We start from the raw sequence: 14,211 nt of genomic DNA, 5'->3' as shown, positions 1-14,211 counted from the left end.
TGCAAGTTTTTTAACAGATAAAATGTTGGCCTTTATAAATATGAATTAGGTTTGGAAGAAGGCTCAGTGCCAAAAAAAAGAAAATTTTCTTTTTTTGACCATGTTATTTTGTGCAAGTCTTTTCTTTCAGTGGCCCGTTTGCTTTTTCCTCTGGTTTCTTTTTTACTAGTTTATATTACTCTTTCTTTCTTTTTTAACTGTACTTAAAACTAGAGTTGGGCAATAAAACTAAAATAATGTTCTATCTTGTAAAAAATGTACAGCCTTGTGATGACATGAAACATAATTATAATTTTTGCTCAGAAACTGTCATTGTTGCTGAAAATCAAGTTAAAAAAACTGGTAACACTTTAGTATAGGGACCAATTCTCACTATTAAGTTGCTTATTAGCATGCATATTATTAGCATATTGGCTGTTTATTAGTACTACATAATGTTAACATATATAACATTAAATACAACATAATTGTAAAATATTAAAAATATTTTGGTCACACTTTATTTTAAGGTCCAGCTCTAGCTATTAAGCAACTATTAACTACAATTTTACCTCAATAAACTCCTAATTTGCTGCTTTATTAATAGTTATTAAGGTGAATATTACAGACATTGTTTCATGAATCAGCGCTTTGAATGAATGATTCAATGACTCACTCATAAAGAGTCATTGTTTTTGAATGAATCAATTGAGTTGATTCCAAGCTACTGTGTAATTTGTAAGAAGAGAATGCACATGCGCAGACTTAAGTGATAACTTACTTGATAATAATCTGCAATATTTATCTTCATAAAATATGTAACAAAAAATCAGTTTAAAAAAATTATAAATGTCTCTTTTGTCACTTTTAATAAGTCATGAGTCTAAGAGGTCTTTGGGAAGGTCCCAGTAGGGCCCAGCCCACTTCATAAATGTTAGCATAGAAAGTTGCCCAGGACACTTAAATATTGTGCCAGGCTCTTACAAAGTTGCAAGACTGCTGAATTTTTTAGAAGATGGTGTGCTTAACCTCTTTTTGGTGTGAAAGTACCCTAAGCCCCTTTTTGGCAGGCACTTTGGCCAAGGCAATGTTTCGCATGAAAGTATGCTTCTCAAAAACATGCTTTGAATCCCAAAACCCTTTTAGATTCCTGTATTGGAAGACCTGTTCTTTTTGTGTTGATATTGCATGATTCATTCGAATACAAGATAGGCAACGGTGCATTGTGACTTCATTCTAACCCTCCCAGGCCCCGCCCACTCTGGCTCAGAGCCCATGAATCATCTATAATCTTGTTGTCTCTGCTTTATTGAACATGGAATGTTTAGGTCCAGGTGAGATTACAGATGTGAGTGTTGACTCCGTCTCGTCCCTGCTGATCTGAAAGGTAATTGTGTGCCTCTCCCGCTCGGCTCCTCCTCCCCGCTCAAGGACGAGGCAGCTGGAGGCGTCCAGCATTGGCCATTGTGATTTGCAGCAACGGCGAGTGGAAATGGGGCTTCCTGCAGCCCTTGTAAAGAGCAGTTGGACGCCCTTCAGATGTGCTCTTGACAAGACGTCCAAATAGACCTGCCACTGCGTTATTGTGTTACAGGCATCCTACACTGACACGACACACTGGCACGACACACACACACACACACACACACACACACATCTTCACCCCTACATCAGGATGATTGGAAATCAAAGATATTATCTTAATAGCAGGGAGTCTGAATGGACAATTATTTGCTGGCTTTGGTTGCTTTGGTTTCTTATTATTGCATCCTTCACTCATGTTAAGCAGGTTTAAGATATGATTGTTGCATCTTTTGAAGGGGAAATTGGCCATCACTGTCTATTTCTGCTTCTCATCACTTCATGTTTAAAGTCAACATGAAATCAAAATTGACCCTATTTACTTTCTCAATAAATGTTCCTGCTCTTATTTTGCACGATTCATCAGTGCACGTTATTACAGAGGAAAAAAAGACTTTGTCATCTTTCATCTATAACTTGCAGTGCCCAATGAAATGAATTTCCTTTTGGGCAGGTGTCACTTATGGCAGGTTATTGGTCAGTGATAACCAACTGGTAAATATTAACTAATAACCAAATAGCTGTTTAAGCATTGTTTTAGGCTGCTGTTGTATTTAATATAATTTGATGTATTAAAGTTCAACACAACAATAGCAAATTATGACATTTTACAAAGAGATGTTCAAGGGTGCACTTTGAGCTTTAGCTTCATCGTACCAATCAAATCTCACTGGGACAGAGTTGGGACTCATTTTTTGGGAGAAAAAAAAAGTTTTTGTTCATACAAATTATGATTACAGGTGCAGATTATTAGTTTAAAAACACATATTTTCATGCAGTTCCTTGCACAGTGTTATGACCTCAAAACACTTTTACCACTTTTACCATTTTAATTTGTAACCTAATACATATCATATATATCCCATTATATAATTAGCTCCATATGTATGGCTTTTCTGATGTAAACTTGCTCAGTAGCACACCTGCTACAGCATTTCAGTTGTGATGAAACACATCTGTGAAACACTATCAAAGTGTTCAAAGACTTGCTTCAGCAAATGTGTTTTATCTCATATTTGCTTTTGTTAACATTATAGGTTTAGTGTAGGTAGTATGTTATTTTCAAGTGTGATGGAGCATTAGTCTTGTAGTGCCACTCACCGGACACTTTATTTCCAAACTGCCGTGATGCATACAGCAACCAGCATAGTAAAACATTACCAGATTCACATTGATCGGTTTTGGGTAAAACTGAACGCAATTTTAGCACCACTCTCTAAACATTTCACTGTGAAAGTGTCAATAAAACATGCAAGAAGCAATACATGTCACCTCAAGCATGTTTTTCTAGTGGGCCTTGGTTGGCCAAGTAGTCCTTCACAATCGACTGCAAGTTTGTCCAGGTACATTCTGCTTCAGAATGTCCACTTTTCATAATCCAATCAATTCCCAAGGGATTAAATAAAGCCCTACTATTTTTTTTTTCAACTTCATAAAAATCCTTTTTATTTGAAAATGTCACGTTATCAAAGTCAAATGGGTTGAGAATGCTGTTTTGTGTTGACTTTAATGTCTATATTGCTGCTAGTGTTTTATCTGCAACTGTTTTATTCTCAGATGAGTCAAGAGATTTTCTCTTAGTTGCTTTGTACAGTTTTTCCAAGAGAAGAAAGATAATCTTTTCTCCATCTCTTAGCTGTTGATCTCTCATCACCTGCCTTTTAAAATTCATGTGGAGAATCAGAGACAGGAACATGCTTCTTATTGTAATGTATTCATTAAGCTTCAGTTCCCTGTTCAGTCAGGCTAGTGTGATGATATAAGCCTGCCTTGCTCGCAAATGAGTCCACTCAATGGCAAACAAGGACAATTATTTTATTGCCTCGCCACTCTCCCTGCCAAATGTTTGATCAAAAGCTATGTCAGCATCTCTTTTAGATGCACTCCACACATTCTTTGTTAGTACGAATATCATTCTGTGTCACTTAATAATCTCTCTGTAAATTTAAATATGAAAAACCCACTCTCGTCTGGCAGGCTATGACTAAATATCGCCTTTATTCACAGCCGTTTATGACTGCCGACTCTTCATCGTTCTTATCGCTAAGCCACGTAAGTACTTTATTAGCTGGTTGTTTGGCCAAGCGGTGACCTCACTGTACTGTCAGGGTCGCATTAGCAGAGCAGAACCGCACAGTGAATATGCTATAAAGCCAGGGGTTAATGAACATCCTAGTGTGTCTGATCCTCAGTCTGTCGAATGGAGTCATCAGTAACTCTGTATCCAAGTACCATAATTCACCCTGCTCTTGGTCCTGTGAGGGCACAGCTCAGCGCCCCTAGAGAGCTCATTACCAGAGCTGCTCACATTAGCCCTGTAGTAACCTTCCACAACCAGGCACAACGTCAGCCTGAATAAGACTTCCAAAATGGCCTCTGGTCCAGCTGATGAATAACGCGGCCCTGTGAGAATGAGAAATGGAAATAAAATGGCTTGGGAGGAAATAGGACATTTGAGTGTCGTTAGACTGGGCACAAACACACATACGGAATTTTCCACCTGCCTTTTATCCTCCTATGGGCTTTTCACACTTGAAATCTGGGTATCGTAAACATACTTGAATATTGTGAATGCAAAGCTCATTTTTTCATTCCACCCAAACCATTCATGGATGCTTAGTTGCACAAATGTGTCATACATGGTTTTGATGTCACAACATTTATATATAATCAAATCAGTATTCAGTAGCTTGGCAAAACCCAGATGATTTAAGATTTTTTTTATTAATATTTTTATTTAGCAAGAATGCATTAAATTGATTAAAAATCTAAATTGATAGTAAAGACATTTATAGTGATACATAAGATTTATATTTCCAACAGCCTAAATGCTATTCTTTTAAACTTTACTTTGAACAGTAATATTAGTGTTGTTTATTGTTTGCTATTTTTATTCAAATAAATGCAGCCTTTGATGAGATTGGTGAATATTCTGAACAACGTTAACATATTCTTAAAGGGAGGCAGAGTAGCAGAACAATCTGTTTAATTCCATAATTTAACTAAATTGTTTGCTACTGTACTTTTAAGACATCAATCTTTAGAGAGAAGGTGGAAAATGATCATGTAAAAAATGTGATTGTTTTTGATGGAAAAACCTTTACTAACACATAATTGGACTTCAGGGAAAGAAATGAAATGCCACATAAGTTTTAAAAAAAATGTCATACTTCATAACTGAATTCAAGTCTCTAATACTTAGCTAAAAACTAGGTATAGTGTTTTCAAATGTGGTGGTTGATGTGCTGCATATGTAAAACTGCGGCTGCAGAGGTGGCACGTCTGCATGTAGTTGTAGTGTGTCATAGAGACAGGTATTGCATCCATCAGTATGACAGCATTCAAGTTGCATAAGCTGCATTATTTAATACACTGCATGTCAAAAACGGTGACTGACATGAGCAGAAGGCCATACAGCACGTGTGTGGCTGAGATATGTTAGCTACTGTAAAGTCAAAATATTTATAACTAGCAACCTGAATAACAACATCTAATTTAATGGAGTGTTGAGATACTCTGGCAGCCAAAAGTTTGGAATAATTAGGATGTTTACAAATTTTTGAAAGTTCTCTCTTATGTATATCAAGGCTGCAGTAGTCTTTGCTGCTTAATATTTTGTGGAAACTGTGATACTTTTTTTAGGATTTTTTGATTAATAGAAAGGTTTTTTTATATCATAACTGTCTTACTGTCACTTTTGATCAATTTAATGCACTGTTGCTGAATAAAAACTTCTTTTTTTTTTTTTAACTTAGCCCAAACTTTTGAATGGAAGTGTATCATCCCAGTAGGCACAGGATGTCAATGTAATGTCAGGTTGACATTGGACGTCATGTCGGACAGACGTTGCATTTTGGTAGAGAATGAAAATTGGGTTGACATCAGTATTTGATGCCAATTTGACATTGACTTAAAGTTGGATTTTGGTTACACAACCTAAAAGCAACAAATATCAACATCAACTGACGTCGGTATTGGACATCAAATTAACATTGACATTAGAAGTTGAATTGACATTCAATTTTGGTCACCCAATGTCGCAACAGAAATTTAACCAAATATCAGTGTCTTATGACATTGTCATGCAGTGCATGCTGGGATGGTTTCCATTGAAATATTAAGCAGCAAAAGCTGTTTTCAACATTAACAAGTGTTTCTTGAGCACCAAATCAGCATATTATAATGATTTCTGATGGATCATGTGACACTGAATACTGGAGTAGTGGCTGCTGAAAATCCACCTTTGCACTACAGGAATAAATTATATTTTAAAATATATTAAAATAGGAAACAGGCATTGTAAATTGTAATATTTCACACGTTACTTTATACTGTATTTTTTATCAAATAAATGCAGACATGGTGAGCATAAGAGACATCTTTCAAAAACAACTTTTGTTCTCCGATGTTGTTACTGCATATACATATATTTGAAGTGTTCGCATTAATGTTTGTGTACTTGAGTTTGAGTATGTTTGTGCCCTAATGTGTAATAGATTGCTAAATCTACTTCCTCTGTTTGTATATGTATGTCTATGTTCAGTGGACGGAGGTTGGAGCGAGTGGAGTAAATGGTCGCCATGTGGAGCCGACTGTACCATGTGGAAGAGCAGGGAATGTACCCAACCTACACCCAGCACGGGTGGGAAAGAATGCCAGGGGCTGGATCTCCAATCTCTCAACTGCACCAGTGAGCAGTGCCCACAGAGTGAGTACCACCATCTCTGTCCATTGATTAATCAATCGATTAAAACACAGGCTTCCTTTATTGATCACTAAATGTGATATGAAGCCTAGGATGCATCAGTGAGAGTCCCATTTACTAGTAGATAACAGAAGGGAAAAATCTGGGAAAGGCACCTTGGAGGTCTACATTAACACCACACTTTGTTTAGTATTTCAGGCAGGGTTTGTGTATCGTTGGGTCGTGTTTTTTTTCACAGGAAGGTCACTTTTCCAGATCAGAGAATCTCGAGTTGTCCAAGGTCTTGATGTCTCCTGGGTTACGTTCCCTCTGTTTTTTTTCCAGCTTCTCTTTCCTCACACAACCTTTCCCATTCCTGTTGTTCTTCTGTTCTTTTAAGGATTTTAAAAACCTCTCAGTCCTGCAGCTGCTGTTGCCATAGTACCACAGCAGCACTGACATGGGCGTCCTCGGGAGCGGCAGCGTTATTGCCGTTCTTCCGATGATTTATTTTTATATCAGAGCTTCTGGTGGCCGTTATCAACTGTTTCTGTGGGAAATGATTGGTTCAAACAAATGCCAGAGGGCAGACTATGGGGAAGTCATAGCTTTGTGTGATTTCAGGATGGTTCTGTGTGACTTACTGGGGGCAGAAGAGCTTCTAGAGCAAATGATTATTTGCTTTCAAAGCTTTACAGTCTTTATGTGCTAAAAGTGTTGAAACTAGTAAAATCCTGCTTGAAATATGACTTTTATATCTTGAATTGTTTGCATTGGCCAGATAGTGATTTAAAATGCTAAAATTGGAATGAATTGATCTGTTTGTGTAATATATTTATAATGCACCACCAAAAGTTTAGGTTTGGTAAGATTTTGTTTTTCTCTAATGCTCACAAAGGCTCCATTTATATGAAAAATGCCATATAAAACAGTAAAAATGTAGTTTATGTAGTTTATTATTATTTATTTGAATGCTAAATTTCTCCATTATTCAGTCTCACATGGTCCATCAGAAATCATTCTAGTATGATGATTTGCATATAACTTTGTGCTGCTTTATATTTTTGTGGAAACATGATATTTTGGAAACCATGATTCTTTGATGAATTTGACAGTTTAAAAATGACAGTATTTATTTGAAAATTAAATCTTTTGTTACATTATAAATGTCTTTGCTGTGGATTTTGGTCAATTTAATGCATGCTATTTCTTTAAAAAAAACTAACTAACTGACCCCAAACCTTTGAAAAGTAGTGTATATACATAAATACATTTAAATTAATAAATTTAAATACATTTAAATAATTGTTACAAGTGCAAATAAATGGTGATATAGTTCAGCAATATTCTCTAGGGTGGCTTGGATTGTGATAAACAGTTTGAATTTGTTTTAGTACATCTTTCTTCTTCTTGCCTAAGATATAAAAAAAATACTATAAGTTGTATAGTACTGTATCAAATTGATTCAGTGTAGAGCAAAAACCACTTTTGAATCATATGTGTGAATGCACATCGAAGACTGATACTGAAGAGAGGAAATTGTTAAAGTAATTTATAGAAAGTCATTATTTTAGTTTTCTTTGCACACAAAAAGTATTCTTGTAGCTTCATAAAATTAACATTGAACCACTGATGTCACATGGACTATTTGAACAATATCCTTACTACTGTAGCGACTCAGCTCATGAGGAAATATGAATAATTAACCATAACTAGTTATAATTAATTATTCATATTTTAGATCCGCTGTAGATATTTAGCTGACCTCTCAGGGTCAACTGTCTTGTCAATTCTAAGAACGTTAGTTTCCTGGTTAAGGGAAATAACTTTCTTACTGTACAATTCTACAAAAGATTGTAGCATAAATCTGCATGATTAACCCTCTGTAATATACCCAATGACCTGAAGGATCATGTGTGTTCATTCAAAGAAAGGTTTTCCTATGAATTAATTAGTAGAAAAGTCCATTTCTACTCTGCCTCTTGCCCTGGGACATGCAGGGATTTTCCCTGCTTTGCATTCTTTTGGCCAATAAACCCAGTGATATCAGCGTTGGTTGCCATGCAACCAGGGGCCTGTTCGGCTTCCTGGGGTGTTACGCATTTCGGGGGGAAGGGTTCATGGGTCCTCATATGGCTTGTTAACTGAGGGGGGTTACAGAGTATTTGTTAAATATAAAAACAAAATATATATTGTGTGTTTGATTGGTCCAGACGCTACACTACGTTTCTGTGCCTTGAACGTGGTAGTTGTGTTGCTGTCTATGCAGGGTCAGAAAGCTCTCGTATTTTCAAAAATATCTTAATTTGTGTTCCGAAGATGAACGAAGGTCTTAAAAGTTTGGAACAACATGAGGGTGAGTAATTAATGACAGAATTTTCATTTTGGGTGAACTATCCCTTTAACACATTAATTGTGTTCATAGTCAGTGTTGAAGTGTTTGCATTGACTTACTTGCATATGTTTGGCCATATCACAGTTGAATTATTCACCCTGTCTGTCATCCAAAGTGCTTTGTGTGATATCAGCAGTGAGGAACCGCAGTTTAAAGGCCTCCCATAGAGACAGCAGAACAACAGAAAAGAACTGCGCTTTTAATGTCTCGCCCTGTAATTTACCCACTGGTTATCATGAAATGTGGTGAGCCAAACACTTGTTCTTTATTAACTGTTAATTTGGGGCCGTTTCACTCCCAGCAGAATTCAGGGACTTGTCTAGGCAACTCGCTTCATGCGCTATTCCGTTTAATCTCGCTAGGCCTCGACTGTTGCTGATACGGATCGTCGACAGAGATAAAGAGGGGCAGAATGTGAGCAAACACTCCCATTAATATGTGCAGAAGTAGAGGTCAAGAGTGAAGAGTTTGTATTCCCCATGCTGTGAGTCGATACAGTTCTAGAATCCTTAGCTTTTCTACTAAGGGCCACATGGAGGCATGTCCAATCATAGCATCATCTCAAACCTCCCCAGCATATCTGCAGCGTTGAGATTTTACGTGCAAAAAATGCCAATGTTGCAAACTGTAACAACAAAAGAAGGAAAATACTGAATATTGCAACCCACCAGCCGAGTCCAAGGCCTAGTTATTATCATTAGATGTTTATGTTTCTCTGTTCTGGGAGGTTATTAATTGGCCCATATTGCTCAAATTAAAAGTACAGAAGCTGGTACGATGGCAGCCATGGGGAAATTTGCTCAGCTGGGGTTCCGGCCAAGCAGATGGGCATCAAAGTGTTGTATTCGCTTCCTCTCGGATCAAAGTGTCAGGATTGGCATTTTTTTTAGTTCAGGGTTTTTCTGCACAGTACACATACAGTAGTCCCCCTACAGGACTTTTTTTTTTGCACTGGGGTCAAATGGGAGTACTTCCCCTAGTTCTTTAGGTTTTTGCACCTTTCAGATTTTAATCTGAGCCCTCCCACATGTCATTTGCTAGCTCAAACTCTTCAAAGCCCACACTTACAGGCACACTGAATAGGCAAAAATCCTTTAAAATTGGAATGCGGGCCGCAGATTGTCCCAATCTGTTCTCAGCAGATGTCTCTCGCCAGACAATAGACCTGTTTTATACAGTAATGAGCAGAAAATCCTGCCTGCTTTGGCTACTCAACTGCACAAGAAATGCTTTTTTTTCCTTTTTTTTTACCCTTCCTCGGAGGGTTTAATTAGTTGTTAGAGGCAACTCTTGTTGAAATAAAAGTAGCATTTAGTGTCCTCGTAATTCAAGGTGGAGATTAGCCCTTGAGCACCTGCTGTGTGTTAAAAGCACAGAAATCCAAAGCTTCTGTGTGATTTGACTGTTTACTCGAGGATGTGGTCGAGGAGGACAGGTTGCTACTCTGTTGATGTTCCTCATGCTTCCATCATGCATGTGCCATAAATAGAATCACTGTTTTTGTTAGGTATGGCATGTTTCTAAATCAAAAGTGTCTCTTAAGTTGGTCCTTGAAAGACATTTCCCATAAGAAGTGAAAGCTTTTCGAACAATCCTTGAGTTCTAATTGTTAGTGTAATAATAATCTGTGATTTCATGTACAGTTTGGGATGGGATGCGCAAAAACATCTAAATCCGTTAATGCAGATGCACCAAGCAGCAGAACAAGAAATGCCACTTTTTACCAGGGAATGAAAATATTTATATTGGATGTATCTGTTGGGGCAGAGTTTTTAATAATAAATATTTTAGGTCTCCATAAATATAATTTACACCAAAGCATGCTGTGATGTTCTTAAACTGGTAGATTTTTTGTTTGTTTCTTCTAACCGTAGGCCTATGTATATACAAGTACTTTATAATAACATTCCATTCACAACATATATATGTATGTATATTAACCATATGTATAAACAGACTTTATATTTTATGCAATTATCTATTTTATTTTTACTTTTTTAAATATTAAATACCAATAAATAGTTATATTTTTATATCATGAATTTGCCTACATGAATGTTTTATACAAATGCATTGACAATACAAGTAATTTTTTATACCAACACAAGTATACCAATGTATTTTCAGTGAAAATAAAGATGCATAATAACTCATCTATTTTAATATTTCTAAAGACTAGCATTGAGCTTACGGCTAATTAGTTAAAAATAATATTTTTCCTGGAAGTACAAGGGTGTTGTTTCAAAATCACGGTCAACAAATATTAGTTTATTAGAGGTGTCTATTGTTTGATTTTCACAATCAGCAGTGTTGGGGAGTAACTAGTTACATGTAACGGCGTTACCTAATTTAATTACAAAATAAATGTAACTGTAATCAGTTACAGTTACTAAGAAAAAATGTGTAATTAAATTAAAGTTACTTATGAAAATGATAGCGAGACAAACGGCTCTATAATTTCCGCAATGTGGAAAACACTGACTGGTTTGTAGAATCCAGTCATAAAAACGGAATTCCTATAGCCTAACGCAGACGGAATATGCCACATTTTGGACGAATAAATCAAAAGAAGGTCAGTACACTTGAATCAAAACGCGATATGGAGTAGTGTCTGTGAATATTAAGCCGCGAAAAGACAATATATGAATCCTGCACGTTCTGCGTGTCTGTGGAAATCAGGCACGGACTGGCCATCGGGAAAACCGAGACAATTCCCGGTGGCCTGGCAGCCGATTTGGCCCGCTATTTTAATATTATTATTGTATAATTGCCTGCCGAGTGTACTAAAGCGATTATTTCCAAATTCGCCATTCGATAATTAAATCTCTAATAAATCATGAATTGGTTAGTTGTGGCAATGCTTCAAGTGCAGGTCAGTTTCATCTGTAAATATGCTATTGTAGTTTTGTCTTTGTTTACTTAGTTAAGCAGCAGCAGCCCATTGCTCATCAGTCATCACTCAAAATACTGTATAAAGGACATCGTTATTATCTATTATAATGTTACAGTAGTAATTTAGCAGACAAATAATCATATTTTATAATTTTAGTGGGAGCTAGGGCAGTCAACAACACAACCCTTACGAAAATTAACGATGATTTTATTATAAATCCAAAGACAATGGTTACTATTGTTAAACCATGGTAACCACAAATTAACCATGGTTTTTGCTACACTAACCATAGTTTAACCATGGAATTTGTAGTAAAATTAAATACAAATGGTAATCCATTTGGAAAAAAAACAAAAACATGGTTACTGTACTTTTACTGTAATAAAAGCATGGTTAATTTTTGTAAGGAAAAAACATGACTCATGTTCAGTATTAGGATTTTTCTATAACGATATTGTAGTGATGTACTAATTTTGATTTGTAGGCAATTTAGAAAGTATAGTTTTGTTAAACCTTGAGTATCAAAGTCACGTGAGAGATGGATATCAGGGCAAAATAAAGAGACTGAAAAGAAAAATGGAAGTGAAGGTGCAGTTCAGGAGAGAACTTTTAATTATTTAGCATGTCCCCAACCTAAGGATGTAAACCTTTTTTATGTGAGGTCCATACAAAAAATAGGGTTGTCCATGTTTCAGAATTTGTTGTGGGTGTATGAGTGTGAGATTTCTCGGCCTGAATTTTTTTTTCCCAGTCCGCCCCTCGTGGAAATTAATGGAGCAGACATGCAGTTTCATTTACAACACATAGGCCTACTGAAGCTCGCGGTGTTTTCAGCCTCTGCCGCCTCAATATATGAGTACATGAACACATAAACATAATCTCTAGAACTGCTCTGAGTCACTTAATGAGCATTTTACTTATTTTGAGAAAACTATCGTCTTATCATATACAAAGAGACACCAAATGTTTCAGGAGTTTGGTACACAAAATAGCACACATGCTTATTAGATAACCGTATTTGAGTTGATGTGTATATGCTTTTATTTATTATTATTTTTTAATTAACTATTTTCAAACCATTGTTAGATGCAGTGTTTCCTGTAGTTATGCAAAGATTTCTTATCTATTAACTATTTCTTATGATTTTAAATCTGCACTGAACTTCAGATCAATCTCAAAGTAAAAGTCGGTACTAAAGTCTGATTTTGTGATGGTTGTGTTCAAATTTGATAATCTTAATTCAAATTACAGTGTTGAGCACTACTGTAAGGTTAACCCTGCATAGTGTAAATGTTTGAAAATGATTAACAGTTGCAAATAAACATTCACTAGAAATGTAGAAAAGTAATCAAAAAGTAATCAAAAGTAATCATTTACATTACCTTAATAAAGTAATTGAAAAAGTTACACTACTATTACATTTTAAATAGGGTAACTTGTAATCTGTAACCTATTACATTTCCAAAGTAACCTTCCCAACACTGACAATCAGTGAATAACTACAGTGTGGATGCTCATAACCTCCATTCATCTAGTCAGGATAATTAACAGCTTGGCGCATCGCCACCTGGTGAAATTACACCCAGGTGTTGCTGGGTAAAAAGTGATGATGGGAAGGAAAAGTCAGGCTGCTGAGAGGCTAATATGTGGAATAGAGTAAATTGAGACATTTAAAAGCACCTTGTTTTTAGCAATTTAGAAATAATGGAAATAACATTGTAACATTTGAGTTCAAATCAGCTCTTTGTCTTTTATAATAAGGGACTAATTCTTTAATAGCTACTTTTTCCATTTTGTATTTTTACCGCTGTGATAAGATTCAACAGATTCACTTTTTGATGTCCTTATGACCGCCACATTTTTATCTTCATAAATAACCACAAACCAATTTCCACCTTTCTTTGATAGACGCTTCCCTTTACCACCAAATACTAGTGATTTATCAATACTAGCACAACACAGACAGAGACCTAGCATAAACTTCAACACTGGATCTACCTGACAGAATCACTACCGTCTTAAAATGTCACTGTTACAAGTCTGAACCTGTTTCTGTTAGCCATGATAGGAGAATTGCAGGTTGGCTGTAACCCACTGTGAGAGGAGGGGAGGCACTCTCTGAGATTTACCCACAGGCGGAGTTTGGTCCCCTCAGGGACCAGGCCTGATGCCCCGCTGTTAGACAGCACAAGATGTTCGGAGCCCACTCTGTTACACCTCCAGAAACCTGTGTTTCGACACACCTTACATCAGCCTCTGGAACAGCAGGAACATCGCTTGCTCTGTTTTGTGTTGATTACAGCAAAAAGGGAGCAAGGGTGGGGGAATCTGATACCGAAAGCAGTTCGCTTGCCTTCCTCCCCACCACCTCCACGTCAAGGCGCTTGAAAGCGAGGCAGAGACGAGGTGCTGTGGAGGCAGAATACTGCCGCGCGGAATCAGGCAGAATCCATTCAATTATAAAGCTGATTAACTGTGTCAATTAATGCGTGATGGATGTCTGTTCATTTATTGAGCAGGGCAGAGGGAATGCCAGCCCGGTCTATAGGCAACTTCAATACATCTGTTAGACCTGATAAAAAGTTGAGCAAGGAGGCTCTGATAAGTGCAAAGAGGTTCCCTGGTGAAATAAAGCAGGGAGATGGGGTGAGGGAGATCGGTTCAGGTGGATAAATGGGG

At 36.8% G+C, this 14,211-nt stretch overlaps 1 protein-coding gene across 1 annotated transcript in view; it reads left to right on the top strand.

The window, feature by feature from the left end:
• The window catches only part of LOC107594947 (netrin receptor UNC5A-like), a 116,368-nt gene that overhangs the window by 53,367 nt on the left and 48,790 nt on the right, over window positions 1-14,211 (top strand). The window contains exon 7 of the mRNA XM_016285178.1: window positions 6,104-6,268. Coding sequence (XP_016140664.1) covers window positions 6,104-6,268 — 165 coding nt within the window. The remainder of the gene's footprint in view (window positions 1-6,103; window positions 6,269-14,211) is intronic.

Source organism: Sinocyclocheilus grahami, unplaced genomic scaffold (assembly GCF_001515645.1).
Source record: "Sinocyclocheilus grahami isolate Dianchi unplaced genomic scaffold, SAMN03320097.WGS_v1.1 scaffold193.1, whole genome shotgun sequence".
Lineage (NCBI taxonomy): Eukaryota > Metazoa > Chordata > Actinopteri > Cypriniformes > Cyprinidae > Sinocyclocheilus > Sinocyclocheilus grahami.
Note: the sequence above shows the minus strand (reverse complement) of the source record. Positions and strands in the feature narration are given on the sequence as shown.